The sequence below is a fragment of the Panthera pardus genome, unplaced genomic scaffold (assembly GCF_024362965.1).
Source record: "Panthera pardus isolate Hobbes unplaced genomic scaffold, ASM2436296v1 HiC_scaffold_22, whole genome shotgun sequence".
NCBI classification, from domain to species: domain Eukaryota; kingdom Metazoa; phylum Chordata; class Mammalia; order Carnivora; family Felidae; genus Panthera; species Panthera pardus.
The window spans coordinates 51,693,596-51,712,847 of NW_026526788.1; the positions used below are offsets into that span (position 1 = coordinate 51,693,596).

Below are 19,252 nucleotides of genomic sequence, written 5' to 3' on the forward strand. Positions count from 1 at the left end.
TAAAGGTATAAAGAAAAGAAAGAGGTTGCCATGAAAGTCAGTAAAGTGATTATCTCTTGGGGAAAGGAGAGTTGGTTATCACTGGGAGGGAACATATGGGGTCTTCTAGGATTATGGCAGGGCTATTTTTATTCATCTGGTAATGGTTATAAAGTTGTTTATTTTATAAAACTGTACATTTATTTATATATTTGTCTATATGAATAGTTTATCCCACAATAAAAAGTATTAAAATAAGTACCATGACCAAAAAAATGAAATACTAGACTACTATATTGAAAGACACAAGTCATTTCCAGAATAGTTTCCATTTTTGCTTCCTAGGTCTTACTCATATTTTTTAATTCTTGGACCTTGCATCATCTTATTTGTAAACTAAATTGTTAGTCCCCTTGGCCCTTTTCCACTTTGGAATCAGTGAGTGATAGGAAACCACCATGTGTCCTTTGAGCAAAGGAGTAGATGATGAACAAATGTTTTAGGAACATTAATCTAACAGCTGAAAGCAATTTAATAGCTGTTAGGAAATCAGTTTAATAGCTGTTTATGGATTAGAATGGAAGTGACCCAAAACACAGCCCAATCCACTGTGAGGAGATAGTCAATTGTTTTTAAGGGGATACTAACAATATTTGATAATCAGATTGGCAAAGAAAAGAGACTCTGACCATTAGAGGTTGAGAAAAGATTAGTCAAACTCTCTTTGATGTGATCTGTATTATACTCTCACCATGATAGAAAAACAGGAATCAGGGGTGTCTGGCTGGCTCAGTTGGTACAGCATATGACTCTTGATCTCAGGGTTGTAAATTCAAGCCCCATCTTGAATGTAGAGATTACTTAAAAGTAAAGCCTTTAAAAAATAAAACAGGACCAGATATATCCTCCCACCATAAGTAGAAAACTAGACAAAATGAATCAAACAGTCGTTTTCGATACTGAAGAGCAGGCAATATAGGATAGAAATCATGAGAGAAAAGAAACAAATGAAGTGCCCTAGCTTACTGCCTAAAGTAAGTTTCCAGGCCATCGGGCAGGGAAGTGAAACCTAAACAGAACCTCACAGTTTCACCTATTTCAATAGTCAAGAGTTCAGAGTGTAGGTAGGACAAGATTGCTAGAATTTGCAAGGAACCAAGAAGTAGTTGCAGAGAAGAAGCTCCAGATGTCCACACCAGGGCTGAGTATTCATCTGGGCATATGTGTGAGAATGTATGTTTCAGACTGGGAGAAAAAATGATTGAAAGGAGTAGGTGGAACAATTCCCAGAGCTCACACATGGTCAGGAATAATTTGTGTTTCCACAAAACTGAATCAGAAGACTTCCTCCCATTTAGAGCATTAAGCACAATTCTTAGAAGTATATTGCCCAAGTAGTGAGATCAAACTAGCCCTTGACGAAGGCGGATTTGGATCTACCTTAACAAAGCTTAAAAATAAGCCCTAAAAGGAGGATCAAATTGATTTCAAGTAACTTTAAACCACATCCCAGAAAATAACTCTAAAATATTAAAACCAAAGAAGGGGTACCTGGGTGGCTCAGTTGATTGAGTTTTGGACTTCAGCTCAGGTCATGATCTCGCGGTTTGTGAGTTCGAACCCTGCATCATGCACAGAGTCTGTTTTGAATCCTCTGTCCCTCCCCCACTTGTGTGTGCATGCTCTCTCAAAAATAAATAAAAATATTTTTAAAAAACCCAAAACACCAAGAAATCCAGCACCCAACAACATAAATGATGTTTAGCACCCACCAAAAAATGGCCAGGTATGAAAATATATCCAATAACCAGCAGAAAAGTCAGTCAGTAGAAACAGACCCTGAAATGGCCCAGATAATAGAATTAGTAGATAAGGATATTAAAATACATTCTATATGTTCAAGAAGGTAGAGGAAAGCATAAATGTAGTGAGTAAAGTGGAAGAAGGAAGAACAAACCAAATTGAACTTCTTAAGATGAAAAATACAATTACAAATAAAAACACACTGGGATTAATGGGAGAATGGATGCTACAAAAGAAAAGATTACTGAGTTTGAAGATGTAGCAATAGAAACAAGAATATCATGCAAGTATATTCCTGTTCTACACTGTCTTGATTTCCTCTATTACATCTTCACAGGAAGAACATGTACTTTTCTGAAATATATACTGAGAAGGATTCAAGTAATTTTGACAGAAGCTCTAATTCCTTGCACTGTTAGTAACTGTTGGTGATTTAATAGGAATTGGAATGAGGAATATATACATAGGAAGAGTTCCTGGCACTGAATAATATTTATGACTTCCCAGCTTAGAGTTTCAGTGTTAGGAAATGTATCTACTTATATGGCCTTATGGCTGGTTGTCATTAAAAATTCCATGAAGATGTTTGACAATTTTGTAAAGCATTTGTGCTTACAAAATGAGAGTCCTCATTTTGATGACCATCATTATGCTATTAGATGTTCTAAAGTGTTAGTTTCTATTTTATTAGATACAGTTGTTAATTCCTAAACTTTCTGAAAATATAACAGGTAGTCATTTTTAAGACTCAGTGTGCATACTTCATTCCTCCGATATATTTCTCATGTGATGTGGAATATATATTTTAAATGACCTTTTTTTAAATGTTTATTTTTGAGACAAAGAGAGCATGAGCGGGGGAGGGGCAGAGAGAGAAAGGGACAGAGGATCCAAAGCAAGCTCCACACTGATAGCAGCAAGCCCAACATAGGGATTGAACTCACGAATTATGAGATCGTGACCTAAGCTGAAGTCGGCTGCTCAGTTGAGCCACCTAGGCACCCCTATATTTTAATTGACCTTAATTGATATTCTGTTTCCAGAATTTTACATTTCTTAACTTAACATATGCCATATGGCAGTAGTTCTCAAGCTTTTTGGCCTGAGTGTCTCATTACATTCTTTTTTTTTTTAATATATATTTTTTATTTTTTTATTTTTTAAAAATTTTTTATATTTTTTTAGCTTTTTAAATTTTTTAATATGAAATTTTTAAAATATATTTTTATAATCTTTATTTATTTTTGAGAGGGGGGAGAGAGAGTGAGTGCTAGTGGGGGAGGAACAGAGACAGAGGGAGACACAAAATCCAAAGCAGGCTCCAGGCTCTCAGGTGTCAGCACAGAGCCTGATGTGGGGCTTGAATTCACAAACCGCAAGATCATGACCTGAGCTGAAGTCAGATGCTTAACTGACTGAGCCACCCAGGTGCTCCTCATTATATTCTTAAAACTTGAAAACCCTAGAGCTTTTATCATATTTTCTGTAATAGAAATTAAAACTAAGAAACGTAAAAAAGATTTATTATTTCATTTAATAAACCCATTAGATGTTGCCATAAATAACATCTTTAAATGAAAAATAACTTTTTTTCTAAAAAATAAGCTAGTGAGAAAAGTGACATTGTTTGGCATGTTTGCACATCTCTTATGCCTGGTCTAATAGTAGATAGCTGGATTGTTATATTTACTTAGGCATTCAGGCTCTTGCAATATGTTTCTTGGGCTGAGGTATATGAAGAAAGTCAAGCCTCATAGAGATAGGTAGTTGGAAAAGTGAGCAGTATTTTGACAGCTTTTTAAATAATTGTGGACATTCTTTTATCTGATAACATACCAAAACTCAAAAAGAGAAAGGTTATTACATTTATGTGCAGTGTGGAATCTAAAAATCCTATCACTGAATATAAAATCTCTCTACATTCATATTTATTGGTTTATCTTACACTTATGAATAGAACTTATACCCATACATGTTTTTTAACATCAGCATTGGTCACTTGGAAAATACTGATTCAATGAGTTATGTAAATCTTTTAAAGGTTGATAATATTTTGTCATAAATTAGCAAAAAATCAGATTCGTTAGATCACTAACAGAAAATTCTTCTTAAGTATTGGAAAGCTTATACTTAAGCTCAAGCTCACAGTGCTGTTTCTCTTGGAAGATTGAATTTTATCATTGGCAATGTTTATGTCAGTTGTTTTCTTTGAAGTGTTAAATTTATATTTAAGAAAATGTTGGCCAGACAGCCAAGTCAGAATAACAGTTTGTCAGTCCATTCAAGTAAAATGTTGTTCTGTGAAAAATGGCTCACTCAGGTCACAAGGTAAACAATCTCATAAGTGCTTATTTCTCAACATAATTATATTTTGATATACAGCAAAAGTGCTTTACGTGTAGTTCGCATTTTTTTTTTTTTGCACAGAATGTTAAAAAGATGTGCCTTCAAGGGTTAAGGTCTAATAAAGTTATTTTTACTACTTTAAGGACATTGTTTTTTTAATGTTTAATTTTGGGAGAGAGGAAAAACTCAAGTGGGGAGGGGCAGAATGAGGGGGACAGAGGATCCGAAGTGGTCTCTGCACTGACAGCCGTGAGGCTGATGGGGGCTTGAATTCACAAACTATGAGATCATGACCTTGAGCCGAAGTTGGACATTCACCTGACGCACTACCCAGGTGCCCCTACTGCTTTAATAAGGACATTCTTAACTGAAATTGGCTTTTAAAAAAATGCTGATACATGGCTGTAACACAGTGACTACTGGTACATTTAGTGATGTTGCCTTGATTCTTTTTGAGGCATAAGCAGTTTTGCCCACCATTACTTTTGGAGCCTCAGTGCAAATGTCAGCCAAGTGAAAAAAGCAAACAATGTCTTTCCTTTATTATGAAATGGTTTTGACCTCAGTGATCCTTTGAAAAAATCTTGGGTATCCTGATGGGTCTGCAGACTACATTTTGAGAACTGATACCCTAAAGCATCATAACACTGAAATTGAGAAGCTCCTGTAACAGCCTTTTATTTAAAATAAGTTATACAATCTTGTTTGCCTCTTTATCAAGTAATGCCTGGTGTGGGGAACATAAGTTGTAGGTGTATTCTTTAAAATACCTCATGTGCTTATTTAGTAGTCTGATAACACTTTTAATACCTGTCAAATTTAAACCCTATTTGTTGTCCAGTCTTTAAAATTATTTATTATTACTTATTACTATTATTTTAACTGTTACTATTTCTGAATTATTTTTCTCTGTATTTACATTTTGATAAGACTTGCAGTTATTTTACAATCTGAGTATGAACAAATTAACTGTGGTAAATAGTTTTAATACACTTTAAAAAATCACTTCAGGCAGGCATTCCAGACCCTCCAAATATGTCAGAAGAACTAATCCAATTGAAAGCCAAGGAACGACACTTTTTGGAGCAGTTATTAGATGGGAAAAAATTAGAAAATTACAAAATACCAGTACCAATTAATGCTGAACTCAGAAAATATCAGCAGGTAAAGTTTTATACTTATATAATGAATAGTGACTATTCCTTTCAATGTACCCTGAAGAGTTTTTAAAATTTTATTTAGTAAACTCTTGTGTTTAGTGTCTTTTACCCGTTTATTACTCCTTTGCCTATAAAAACACAGATTTTTGGTCTGTGCAAATGTGTTTTATAAGAAAAAAATTTTTATGATCTGTTCATATTTATAATTTTCCTCTTTCTCCTAACCTTTCAGGATGGTGTGAACTGGTTAGCATTTCTTAATAAGTATAAACTTCATGGAATTCTGTGTGATGACATGGGTTTAGGAAAAACTTTACAGTCAATCTGCATTCTAGCAGGAGATCACTGTCACCGGTAATTTAAAATGTTATTTTTTTGGAAAAGGGGTTTTAGATGCTGAGAAATGTAAAAACAAAACAAACAAACAAAAACTGGTTAATTTATTGTGTTTTATTGTTGTAAAGGGCCCAAGAATATGCAAGATCAAAATTGGCAGAATGTATGCCACTTCCTTCCTTGGTGGTTTGTCCGCCAACGTTAACAGGTCACTGGGTGGATGAAGTAGGTAAATTTTGCTCCAAAGAATATCTCAATCCGTTACACTATACTGGACCTCCTACTGAAAGAATAAGGTAAGAACTCTACAACAAAAATATTTAATCTTCTGTTTTGAGAATCACTTTAGAAGAATACAATTTATTAAAAATGACTTCTAGTTAGTCTTTTTGGTTGTCAGAAACTCAACTTATTTAAGAAAGATGAGTGTATGTTATAAAGATAAAATCAGTGAGATACTTCAGAGTTTAGAGACTTTAGCCATTGTTAACAGTCAATTGGATTTTCTAAGTATTGGACCTAGGAACCAAAGCCATTCTCTGTGCCCTTCTTGGGAGCCTTGTAATCACAGCATCTCTTTCTCTAAGAGCTCCCTCATCCCCAAAATGCTTTTTGCTCCATAAGGGCTGCTCTGGCTGTCCTGAGACCATAGCAGTGTTAGAGTTCAATTAGCTTTACCCTTTCTCTCTTAAACTGGTACATCCCTTATGTTCCTAAATACAATTTTTTAAAAAATGTTTATTTTTGAGAGAGAGAGCACAATTGGAGGAGGGGCAGAGAGAGAGAGGGAGACACAGAATCTGAAGCAGGCTCTAGCCATGAGCTGTCCGCACAGAGCCTGACGTGGGTCTCAAACTCATGAACCATGAGATCTGACCTGAGCCAAAGTTGGACGCTTAACCGACTGAGCCACCCAGGCGCCCCCCTAATACAAATTTTGAAGAGCAGAATTTCCATTGATCTCAGTTTACCTTTTTGTGTGTGTGCAAATTTTTATTTACATTCTAGTTAGTTAACAGTGTAATATTGGCTTCAGGAGTGGAATTTAGTGATTTATCAGTTGCATATAACACCCAGTGCTGTCATAACAAGTGCCTTCCTTAATATCCATCACCCATTTAGCACATCCCCCACCCACATCCCTCCAGCAACTCTGTTTTCAATCTTTATGAGTCTCTTATGGTTTGCTTCCCTCTCTTTTTTTTTGTTCCCCCTTCCCATGTGTTCATCTGTTTGTTTCTTAAATTCCACATGTGAATGAAATCATGTATTTTTCTCTGACTTATTTTGCTTAGCATAATACATTCTAGCTACATCCATGTCATTGAAAACGGCAAGATTTCATTCTTTTTGATGGCTTAGTAATATTCCATTGTATGTATACACCACATCTTCTTTATCCATTCATCAATTGATGGATACTTGGGCTCTCCCCATCATTTGGCTGTTGTTGATAACGCTGCTGTAAACACTGGGGTCCATGTACCCTTTCGAATATGTATTTTTGTATTCTTTGGGTAAATACCTAATAGTGCAATTGCCAGGTCATAGGGAAATTCTATTTTTAGCTTTTTGAACAAGCTGTGTGTGTACTCTTTTCCAGAGTGGCTGCACCAGTTTGCATTCTCACCAGCAGTGTAAGAGAGTTGCCCTTTCTCCACATCCTTGCCAACATCTGTTGTTTCCTGTGTTGTTAGTTTTAGCTGTTATGACAGGTGTGAGGTGGTATCTCATCCTAGTTCTGCTTTGTATTTCCCTCATGATGAGTGATGTTGAGCAGTATTCTTGTGTCTGTTAGCCATCCGTATCTTCTTTGAAAAAATGTGTATTCATATCTTCTGCCCATTTCTTAACTGGATTGTTTTTTGGGTATTGAGTTTGATAAGTTATGTACAGATCTTGGATACTAACCCTTTATCAGTTATGTCATTTGCAAATATCTTCTCCTATTCTGTGGGCTGCCTTTTAGTTTTGTTGATAGTTTCTTTTGCTGTGCAGAAGCTTCTTATCTTGATGAAGCCCTAGTAGTTCATGTTTGCTTTTGTTTCCCTTGCCTTTGGTGATGGGTCTAGTAAGAAGCTGCTCTGGCGAGGTCAAAGAGGTTGCTGCGTGTTTTACTCCTGTAGGATTTTGGTGGTTTCCTGACTCACATTTAGGTCTGGCATTCATTTTGAATTTATTTTTGTGTGTGGTGTAAGCAAGTGGTCCAGTTTCATTCTTCTGCATGTTGCTGTCCAGTTTTCCCAACACCATTTGTCGAAGAGACTTTTTCCGTTGGATATTCTTTCCTCTTTAGCTAAAGATTAGTTGACCATATAGTTGTGGGCCCATTTCTGGGTTTCCTGTTCTATTCCATTGATCTGTATGCTTATGTTTATGCCAGTACCATACTGTCTTGATGACTACAGCTTTGTAATGTAGCCTCAAATTCCGGAATTGTGTTGCCTCCAGCTTTGCTTTTCTTTTTTAAGATTGCTTTGGCTGTTTGGGGTCTTCTGTGGTTCCATAACCAATTTTATGATTGTTTGTGATGATAGTTCTGCAAAGAATGCTGTTGGTATTTTGATAGGGATTGCATTAAATGTGTAGATTGCTTTGGATAGTATAGACATTTTAACAATGTTTGTTCTTCCAATCCATGAGCATGGAATGCTTTCCCATTTCTTTGTGTCCTCTTCAATTTCAAGTGTTCTATAGTTTTCAGAGTACAGATCTTTTACCTCTTTAGTTAGGTTTATTCCTAGGTATGTTACAGTTTTTGGTGCATTTGTAAATGGGGTTGGTTCCTTGGTTTCTTTTTCTGCTCCTTCATTATTGCTGTATAGAAATGCAACAGATTTCTATGTATTGATTTTACATCCTGCGACTGCTGAATTCATGTATTCTAGCAATTTTTTGGTGAAGTCTTTTGGGTTTTATATGTAAAGTATCATGATGTCGTCTGCAAATAGTGAAAGTTTGACTTTTTCTTTGCTGATTGGGATGGATGCCTTTTCTTTTAGTCTCTGATTGCTGAGGCTAAGACTTCCGGTACTACGTTAAATAGTAATGAGAGTGGAAATCCCTGACTTGTTCCTGACCGTATCACTGAGGGTCATATTAGCTGTGGGTCTTTTGTGTATGGCCTTTATGATGTTGAGACATGTTCTGTCTATCCCTGCTTTGTTGAGGGCTTTATCAAGAATGGATGCAGTATTTTGTCAGATGCCTTTTCTGCATCTTTTGACAGGATCACATGGTTCTTATCCTTTCTTTTATTAATGTGTATCACGCTGATTGATTTGCAAATATTGAACTAGCCCTGCAGCCCAGGAATAAATCTCACTTGATCATGGTGAATAATTCTTTTAATGTGCTGTTGGATTTGATATGCTAGTATCTTGAGAATTTTTGCATCCATGCTCATCAGCGATATTGGCCTGTAATTCTTCTCTTAGTGGAGTCTTTGTCTGGTTTTGGAATCAAGGTAATGCTGGCCTTGTAGAATGAGTTTGCAAGTTTTCCTTCCATTTCTATTCTTTTGAATAGTTTGAGAAGAATAGGTATTAACTCTTATTTATTTGTTGCTTTTTTTTTTTTTTTAATTTATTTTATGTTTATTTTTGTGAGAGAGGGAGTTAGGGTGTGAGCAGGGGAGGGTCACAGAGAGAGAGGGAGATACAGAATCCAAAGCAGGCTCCAGGCTCTGAGCTGTCAGCACAGAGGCTGACGTGAGCTTGAACCCATGAACCATGAAAGCCGAAGTTGGACATTTAACCAACTGAGCCACCCAGGTGCCCCAACTCTTCTTTAAATGTCTGCTAGAATTCCCCTGGGAAGCTGTCTGGCCCAGAACTCTTGTTTGTTGGGAGATTTTTTTTTTTTTTTTTAAGCTTCTTTATTTTTTGAGAAAGAGAGAGAGAAAGGCAGTGCCAGTTAGGGAGGGACAGGGAGAGAAGGAGAGAGAGAATCCCAAGCAGGTTCCACACTCAGTGCAGAGGCTGATGCAAGTGATCTCATAAGCCATGAGAACACAACCTGAGATGAGATGAAAAGTTGGACGCTTAAAAGATCAAGCCACCCAGGCTCTCTTGTTGGGCTCTCTTGTTGGTAGATTTTTGATGACTGATTCAGTTTCTTTGCTGGTTATGGGTCTGGTCTAATTTTCTGTTTCTTCCTGTTTTGGTTTTGGTAGTGTGTGTGAATTTCTAGGAATTTGTCTATTTTCCAGATTGCCCAGTTTGTTGGCATGTAATTTTTCATAATATTCTAATTGTTTGTATTTCTGTAGTGGTGGTAGTGATCTCTCTTGTTTCATTTGTGATTTTGAGTCCTTTTTTTTTTTCTTTCTGATAAGTCTGGCTAGGGGGTTATCAATTTTATTAATTTTTTCAAAGAACCAGCTCTTAGTTTCACTGATCTGTTCTGTTGGTCTTTTTTTTTTTTTAAATGTTTATTTACTTTTGAAAGAAAGAGCAGGAGCAGGGGAAGGACAGAGAGAGAGGGAGACATAGAATCTGAAGCAGGCTCCAGGCTCCAAGCTGTCAGCACAGAACCTGACGTGGGGCTCAATTCCACAAACTGCAAGATCATGACCTGACTGAAGTTGGATGCTCAACTGACTGAGCCACCCAGGCACCCCAGATTTTGTTTGTTTCTCTGTTGTTCATTCTGGTGGCTTTAGGCTTTATTTGCTATTCCTTTTCTAGCTCCTTTAGGTGTAAGGTTAGGTTGTCTTGAGGTGAGCTTGTATTACAGTTTACTTCCCTGTTCGAATTGCCTTTGCTGCATCCCAAAGGTTTTGGACCGTCATGTTTTCATTTTCATTTGCTTCCATGTATTTTGTTAATTTTTTCTCTAATTTCTTATTTAACCCATTCATTCTTTAGTAGGATGTTCTTTAATCTCCATGTATTTGAGGGCTTTGCAAATTTTTTCTTGTGGTTGATTTCAAGTTCCATAATGCTGTGGTCTGAAAATATGCATGCTGTGATCTCGATTTTTTTGTACTTGTTGAGGATTGATTTGTGATGCAGTATGTGATCTGTTCTGGAGAATGTTCCATGTTCATTCAAGAAGAATGTGTATTTTGCTTTAGGATGAAATGTTCTGAATATATTTGTTAAGTCCATCTGGCCCAGTGAGTCATTCAAAGCCATTATTTCCTTGTTGATTTTCTGCTTGGATGATCTGTCCATTGCTGTAAGTGGGGTGTTAAAATTCCCTACTATAATTGTATTATCAGTGAGTTTATGTTTGTTACAATTGATTGGGTACCTACAAGTTGGGAGCATAAATATTCATAATTGTTAGATATTCTTGATGCATAGACTCCTTAATTCTGATATAGTGCCTTTCTTTATCTCTTGTTACAATCTTTGTTTTAAAATCTATTTGTCTGATATAAGTGTGGCTAACTCTGGCTTTCTTTTGACTTCCATTAGCATGATAGATGATCCTCCATCCCCTCACTTTCAGTCTGCACGTGTCTTTAGGTCTAAAATGAGTCTCTTGCAGAGAGCATATAGGTGGATTATGGTTTTTTTATATATATACATTTTGATACCCTGTGCCTTTTGATTGGAGCATTTAGTCCATTTACATTCAGAGTGATTATTGATAGATAAGAATTTAGTGCCATTGCGTTACCTATAAAGTTGGTGTTTCTGGTGATGTTCTCTGTTCCTTTCTAATCTTTGTTGCTTTTGGTCTCCCACTCAAAGAGTCCCCTTTGATACTTCTTGCAGGGCTAGTTTAGTGGTCATGAACTCTAATTTTTGTGTTTGAAGCTCTCTCTTTTATGAATGACAGCCTTGCTGGATAGTGTTCCTAGCTGCATATTTTTCCTATTTAGCATGTTGAGTATATCAAGCCACATTCCTTCTGGCCTGACAGAAGAGATCTGCTGTGAACCTAATCTGTCTTCCTTTGTAGGTTAATGGCTTTTTTCCCCTTGTTGCTTTCAGGATTCTTTCCTTTTCTGTGTATTTTGTGAATTTGACTATGATATTTTTTATTATGGTCCTGCTTTTGTTGAATTGTTGTACCTCTTGAATTGTGATGTCTGTGTCCTTCCCCAGATAAGGGAAGTTTTCAGTTATAATTTCAGATAAACCTTCTCTCTTTTCCCCTCTCTTCTTCTGGGACTCCTATGATAGGAATATTATTTTGCCTTAAGGCATTGCCTGAATTCTACATCCATGATCCAATATTTTTCTTTTCCTCTTCTTTTCAGCTTCATTATTTTCCATAATGTTTTCTTTTATATTACTGATTCATTCCCTTGCTTCATCTGTCCTTGTTGTCATTGCAACCAGTCTGTTTTGCATCTCAGTTCTAGCTTTTTTTTTTTTTCTTCCTTCTTTTTTTAAAATGTTTGTTTAGGGGCGCCTGGGTGGCTCAGTCGGTTAAGCCTCTGACTTCAGCTCAGGTCACAATCTCACGGTCCGTGAGTTCGAGCCCTGTGTCGGGCTCTGGGCTGATGGCTCAGAGCCTGGAGTCTGCTTCCAATTCTGTGTCTCCCTCTCTCTCTGCCCCTCCCCCGTTCATGCTCTGTCTCTCTCTGTCTCAAAAATAAATAAACGTTAAAAAATAAATAAATAAAATGTTTGTTTATTCTTGAGAGAGAGGGAGACAGAGCACGAGCAGGGGAGGGTCACAGGGAGGGAAACACAGAATGCAAAGTAGGTTCCAGGCTCTGAGCTGTGAGTACAGAGCCCAACATGGGGTTCGAACTCACGAACCATGAGATTATGACCTGAACCAAAGTCAGACGCTCAACCGACTGAGCCACCCAGGTGCCCTTCAGTTATAGCATTTTTATTTTCAGCCTGACTAGCTTTTTGTTCTTTTATCTCTGCATTAAGGAATTATCTAGTATCTTCTATGATTTTCTCAAGCCCAACTAGTATCCTTAATGTTGTTATTTTAAATTCTGGTTCAGGCATTTTACCTATATCTCTTTTGATTAATTCCCTGTTCTTTCTCTTCTTTCTTTTGGTGTTAATTCCTCAGTCTTGTCATCTTGTCTAGGTTACTGTTGTGTGTGTGTGTGTGTGTGTGTGTGTGTGTGTGTGTGTGAGATTGTTAGGAAAGCCTGCTATAGCCTCCTCCTGAGAATAATGGGAATGTTAAGAAAAGATCCTATAGTGTTTTGGGCCTGGTGCTTCAGGAGGTGTTTCAGAGTGTGCAGTCTACTGTTGTATTTTGGCTCCTCCTTTCCTCAGGTCAATTCTTTACAGAGTTTCTCCTTGCCTGCAGTGGAGGGATGTTTGGACCTTGTCCACTGTGTGGCAAGTTTTAACTAGGTGTGTTTTGGTCTCCCTGTTAAAAGAACAGTACCTATTTCCCCTAGAACTGAGGCTTTGCAGCATTCTGTGATCAGTAGAGTTGGTGTGTGTGAGAGGTTTGTGCTGGTCTTCTGGGTGAGGGACCTGCTGCGCTGATTCTGAGGCACCTTGCCCAAATGGAGATGCACCTGCAGGGTGCAGGGGGGCAGTACTTGGTGTAAGCAGTCTCTGTTGGGGAGCTATACAGTGAGCTCTGTATAGCTCACTGAAGTGGGTCATGCTGATGGGCAGGGGTGAAGTGGCGTCATCCTGCTCTCTCATCTTCGCAGCAGGGAGTTTGTGCCTGCCATTCTTCAGGAAGCCCTCACAAAAGAGCAAACAATCACCCCTCTTATATCCCCAACTTCTGTCAGATCCCTGCCTTCACTCTGTGTCCATGCTGTCTGCCTGTCAGTGGCACAGTACTCCTGTGTTTTATTTATCTCAGATGTGTGGCTGAGTTTCAAAACTCCAAATTTTAGAGACCTGCACCAATCCTCTGGGGGAGGGTCTTACCATGCTGTGGCCAGTGCTGGTTTGTCTCAGTAAAGCAGTTGCATGACTGCACAGTGGTTTGTGGTGTACGATAAAGCACAGCAAAAAGCTGGCACCAAGGTTTGCTGCCTTCAGCAGGTGTCTCTATTTCTATGCTAGTGAACAGCTATGCTAGGGCAACACATTGGCACAGCCAGTTCTTGTACCCTAAGAGGCTGTGCCATCATTCTCAAATGCACTTCAGGAAGGGCAACTGTTTCTCCCCGTGTGACCCAGGGCATCCTCAGACTACACTGCCCACTCCCAGGCCTCCACCCTCCCTCCCCACCAGAGCACTGCTAAGGCCACGACCCCAGCGATGGTGGGGACTTCTAAAAGTGGTCAGCCCTTCTTTTCCCAGTCAGTGATGTGGGGAAAGAATTTTTTTGTGCAATCCTCTCTGCACTATTGCATCCTCTCTTTCTCTCCTTTTCCAGTGTTCAGGGCTCCCTCCCCTCTGCAGCACCTGCTGCTCTTTTCTCCCCCAGATCAATTCTCTATAGCTCCTACCTTCCACGATATGGCCATTTTTCTACCTGTAGATATGCAGTTTGTTCTGTCTGCCCTAGGATCAATTTCTTGGGTGTTCAGAATGATTTGATATTTATCTAGCTGTGTTTGAGGGACAAGGCAAGCTTAGGGCCCCCTACTTTTCCACCATCTTAACTCTAGTCCTTCAGTTCATCTTTTAAAGCATGGATAGTCATAGGTTGCTGATTAGTCCATAAATTTGCCACCCCTCTGTATTTATAATAGCTAACACATATTCAGCATTTATTAGCCAGGCATTATTCTTAGTAGTTTTACATTTATGTAAAATTGTGTATTGTGTATTCTCACAGTCACCACATGAGGTATGGTTATTAATTTTGTTCTCTGTTGGCAGATAAAAGTCTAATAAAACATGGGGCCTGGGTCTAAGGTCACTCAGCTAATTAAATAGGCAACAGCTTACACTCTTATAAAGAATTTACTGTAGTGTCTTTAGTTAGAATTTATTCATTTACAAACTTAAGCAAACAGGAAGTACGTTTATTCACTAACTTTGAGTATTTCAGGGGTGAATTCTTGCTTCAGGTACATCTAAATTGCTCTCATTTGCTCTTCCTCTTGATACATAACTTGTTTTATTGGTCTGTGCATTCAATGAATAAGATGACGATAAACAGTCTGAGGCCTACATTCACCTAACTTGGCAACTGTTGTGAACAGAGATCTTCCCTCTCCCATCACGAATATATCAATACTAGAAATGACTAACTGCTTTGGGTCATGCTCCCAAACCAGTCTTTATGGTCAGGGGATAAAATATTGTGAATGGCCCAACCTGATTGAGTGTTTCATCTCTTTGGTGATTATGGGGACATGTGATTGATGGCTTCCCCTCACCCCCCAGCACAAAATAGTGCCTTCAAGGAAGAGGTGTGAGGACATAAAGTTACAGTGTCCACTACATTTTGAATCAGGTACCCATCTCTTTTCTAATCGGCTGAGTTAGGCTAACAAGGCCAAATCAAAAGAAGAACGGTCTTCAGGTATCAGGGTCACGGATGTAGAATAAGCAGAAAAGAATGCTGGGCTTAGTAGGCACATTGAAAACACCTTGTAAGACGGTAGCTGTAGTTTCCCTCTTTGAAACTCTATTACAGACTTTGCAGGTTCCTCATTTCCCAGTCTTACTTATTTTTAAATGCAGGTTACAGCATCAAGTAAAAAGGCACAATCTGATAGTGGCTTCATATGATGTTGTGAGGAATGACATAGATTTCTTTAGGTAAGAATTAAAATTTTTTTCTTTAGAAAAACTTACGAAGAGTGTTAATATTTTCCTGTCTGAAAGACTTTATATAGTTCCTACAATATATTAAAAGGTGCTAAATTTTTTTGTTTATTCTCCCTTAGAAATATTAAATTTAACTACTGTATTCTTGATGAAGGCCATGTCATCAAAAATGGAAAAACAAAATTGTCAAAAGCTGTAAAACAACTGACTGCTAATTATAGGATTATTCTTTCTGGAACACCAATCCAGGTAATTATTTACTGTTCTCCCCCACTGTTTGCCACGTGGAAAGAAGGTTTGACATTTGGCAGTGAATTAAAGACACGTTTTTCCGCCTGCCTGCTCCCTCCCTCCCTTCTTTCCTTCCTTCCTCTCTTCCTTATTTCCTTCCTTCCTCCCTTCTTTCCTTCCTTCCTTCCTCCCTCCTTCCCTTCCTTCCTTCCTTCTTTCTTTCCTTCCTTCCATTTATAGGAATAAATTCCAGTAGTTCATTTGGTTCATAATGGTTCATTTGGTATGCAATAGCAGCTGAGCAAACCAGGTTTTAAAAGCAATATGAAGAGCACTGGATGGTGTATGGAATTTTTGAATGACTATATTGTACAACTGATACTAATACAACACCGCATGTTAACTATACTAGAATTAAAATAGTAAAATGTGATTTTAGGGTATGTAAATAGAAGTCTTGTGTCCAAAATATGGGAAACTGGTCAGACTTTATTCCACACTGGCCATTCTACTTCTGTGGTATTACACCACAGTCTGATTTAATGTTGAAAACTTAGAGCTGATTCATAGGGGAATCATCATATAGTAGAGGTGTGAATACCTGGAGTTAAGAGAAAATTGGAAAAGATTGTAGAAGGTTGTATTGGAAAAGGAAAGAGATGGGTAAAGTTCTAGAAGTCTTCTGATACTTTTGAGAGATTCTGTTATCTTCCAGGGGAACTGGCTGCAAATGTTCACACATAACTTGGATAGCCAACTCTGGTGGGAAAATACCCTTCATCATTCTCCAGTTAGTGGAATGGTGAACACCAAGATACCTCTGAGATTCCTTCTGACACTAAAAAAAAATCAACACTTCTTAGCTTACATCTTTGTTACTTTTCTTTTACATTTATTTTTGTTAATGGACTGATTATTCTAAGTATTAGGGTTTTGATCATTAAGTGAACACTTAATTGTTCACAATATTACTTTCACACCAAGTTTGGTTTTTTTGTTTCCTTAAAGGCCCTCTTTCTTTCTCCCCTCCCATACTGAACATTTTAGCTCGGAAGCTATAAGGGTTTCTGCACTGAAGACCCATGGTAGCCTGGAGTTAGGAGGCAGAGCCTAAGTGGGATTAGCCTAAGCAGGGCAGCCCACCATAATGAATCATAGCCTGAGCAGGGTGAAGAGGGCTTCTGGAAGTGGGTAAGGTGGTGGGTTGGTACCTTAGGATCCAAACATATTGAGAATGCATCCAAAATGAAAAAGTGCTGATTTCTTTTTTTTACAAATGAAACTTCAGTAGTAGAATTGGAAAGAACCTTTGCCTGTTCCTTATTACTTTGAATATTGGATAGATTTGACCTATAACCAAACTCTTCTAGGTTTCCTTAAGAAACGGTGATGTTGGGGGCACCTGGGTGGCTTAGTTGGTTAAGCGTCCGACTTCGGCTTAGGTCATGATCTCATGGTTTGTGAGTTCGAGCCCCGCGTCGGGCTCTGTGCTGACAGCTCGGAGCCTGGAGCCTGCTTCGGATTGTGTCTCCCTCTCTCTGCCCCTCCCCCACTCTCACTGTGTCTCTCTCTCAAAAATAAATAAGCATTTAAAAAATAATTTTTTTAGGGGCGCCTGGGTGGCGCAGTCGGTTAAGCGTCCGACTTCAGCCAGGTCACGATCTCGCGGTCTGTGAGTTCGAGCCCTGCGTCAGGCTCTGGGCTGATGGCTCGGAGCCTGGAGCCTGTTTCTGATTCTGTGTCTCCCTCTCTCTCTGCCCCTCCCCCATTCATGCTCTGTCTCTCTCTGTCCCAAAAATAAATAAAAAACGTTGAAAAAAAAATTTTTTTTAAATAATTTTTTTAAATAAAAAAAGAAATGGTGATGTTGGCCAAATTCTTTAAATCTTGATGTTACGTTTAGTGTCAAAGGTAAAAGAATCAGAAGCATATTCATCTTTCTGCTTTTCTATTTATTTCTTGATAGATGCCACCAATAGGATTTACACACTATGGACCAAGGCTTATTCTGGTGGAGGAGACTTCAAAATTCTCTCCAGATAGGATAGAATTCCCTGAAGGAATTCAGGGATACTGATATGAATTTTATCAAATAAAATGCAGACTTAGACCATATATATAAAAATGTAGTTGATTACCCCTCATGTATGTCCTCATAATGGGCTTTCATTAATATTCCAACTGTAAGGAAATCACCCCAGTACAAAAGATTAACTAGTGTTCCTTTTTTATATTCAGAATAACGTTTTGGAGCTGTGGTCATTATTTGATTTCCTCATGCCAGGATTTTTGGGGACTGAACGCCAGTTTGCTGCTCGATATGGTAAACCTATATTAGCAAGTAGGGATGCTCGAAGCTCTAGTCGAGAACAAGAAGCAGGTATGAAAACTATATAATTATATACTATACAAGTGAATATAACTTATTCCTATCTTTTTTGAAGCTGTTTTCTCTTACTTTTTAACAGGTGTTCTTGCAATGGATGCACTCCACCGCCAAGTCCTGCCATTTCTTTTGAGAAGAATGAAAGAAGATGTTTTGCAGGATCTTCCACCCAAAATTATTCAAGACTACTATTGTACTCTTAGTCCTCTCCAGGTTAGAAATCCAGTGATTGTGGTTGTTGGCGGTATGTTTATTAGGAGAGTGCTTTGAATAAGCCACAAAAATTGAATAAAGGGGATTAGACTTTGGCTTTTATTACTCCAATCTAGCTTCTACTTTGATAGACTTTAGGACTATTCTGTTCCAAATAGAGCTAGGACCTGAATGAATCTCTTTGGACATGTGGATATACATTTGGATAAGTGCATTTGAATATGGCATTAAAACAAAAGCAAGTATCATAGTTGCTTTCTTATATGTCAAATTAATCGGAAAAGTTGCAAGGTTAATCTGATGATGAGATGAGCCAGTGTTTATAAGGGCCAAAAATCTGCCTGTAATGTCATATCTTCACAACAGCATTATAGGTATTGTCAGTCCCCATTTTTGCAAACAAAGAAAGGAAAGTTCAGAAAAATTAAGTAAGTTGCTCAAGATTATATAGCTAATATATATCAGGACTGAGTTTCAAACCTGGGAAGTGGGACCTCACCCCTCTAAAAGTATTAACCGCATTGCCAGTAAATTTTTGAAATAAGACTGAGCTTTTGCACAGATCTAATTTTGTACAGAGACTATTATCAAAGGAATTTATTGTATGCCTTTCCTTATATAGTATTTTGTAAGGGGAAACCATCCCTTGTATTAGGGAGACATGGCCTATATAATCAGAATTTTCTCTTAACCTTACGTTCTGGGTTAGTATGCATCAATCCATTTCAGTATTTTGATTTAGTATGGTAAAATGAATAAAAGATAAACAGGTACACCCAGAAACTTATTTCTTCTCCTCCCTCTATAACTTGAGTTTAGAGCTTAGCAGCACACTAATCTAGATGCTGAGAGCTCTGTGATCACTTATATTATCTATGTCATATGTCTGGGCCTCCATTTCTCATGTATAAAAATTGGATTAGTATTTTTGAAAGGAATATTTTAGGAGCAATGAGCTGAAGACTTTTTGAAGTAAATACAATAAAGAAAAGGTGCCATATGAAAAAAAAAAATCCATGGTAGGGGTGCGTGGTTGGCTCAATCAGTAGAGCATGCAACTCTTGATCTCAGGGTTGTGAGTTCACACCCCATGTTGGGTATACAGATTAAAATGAAATCTTTAAAAAAGAAAATCCATGGTATATGCCAGTGGTATAAAACATTTAAGTGGCCT

The 19,252-nt window shown here is 38.0% G+C and overlaps 1 protein-coding gene across 2 annotated transcripts in view; it reads left to right on the forward strand.

The window, feature by feature from the left end:
* Nucleotides 1–19,252, forward strand: part of BTAF1 (B-TFIID TATA-box binding protein associated factor 1) — a 118,165-nt gene that overhangs the window by 85,328 nt on the left and 13,585 nt on the right. For both annotated transcript variants that reach the window (XM_019445075.2, XM_019445076.2), the window contains 7 exons: nucleotides 5,140–5,292; nucleotides 5,521–5,642; nucleotides 5,753–5,920; nucleotides 15,162–15,239; nucleotides 15,368–15,497; nucleotides 17,718–17,859; nucleotides 17,948–18,078. In XM_019445075.2, the coding sequence (XP_019300620.1) occupies nucleotides 5,140–5,292; nucleotides 5,521–5,642; nucleotides 5,753–5,920; nucleotides 15,162–15,239; nucleotides 15,368–15,497; nucleotides 17,718–17,859; nucleotides 17,948–18,078 (924 nt within the window). The remainder of the gene's footprint in view (nucleotides 1–5,139; nucleotides 5,293–5,520; nucleotides 5,643–5,752; nucleotides 5,921–15,161; nucleotides 15,240–15,367; nucleotides 15,498–17,717; nucleotides 17,860–17,947; nucleotides 18,079–19,252) is intronic.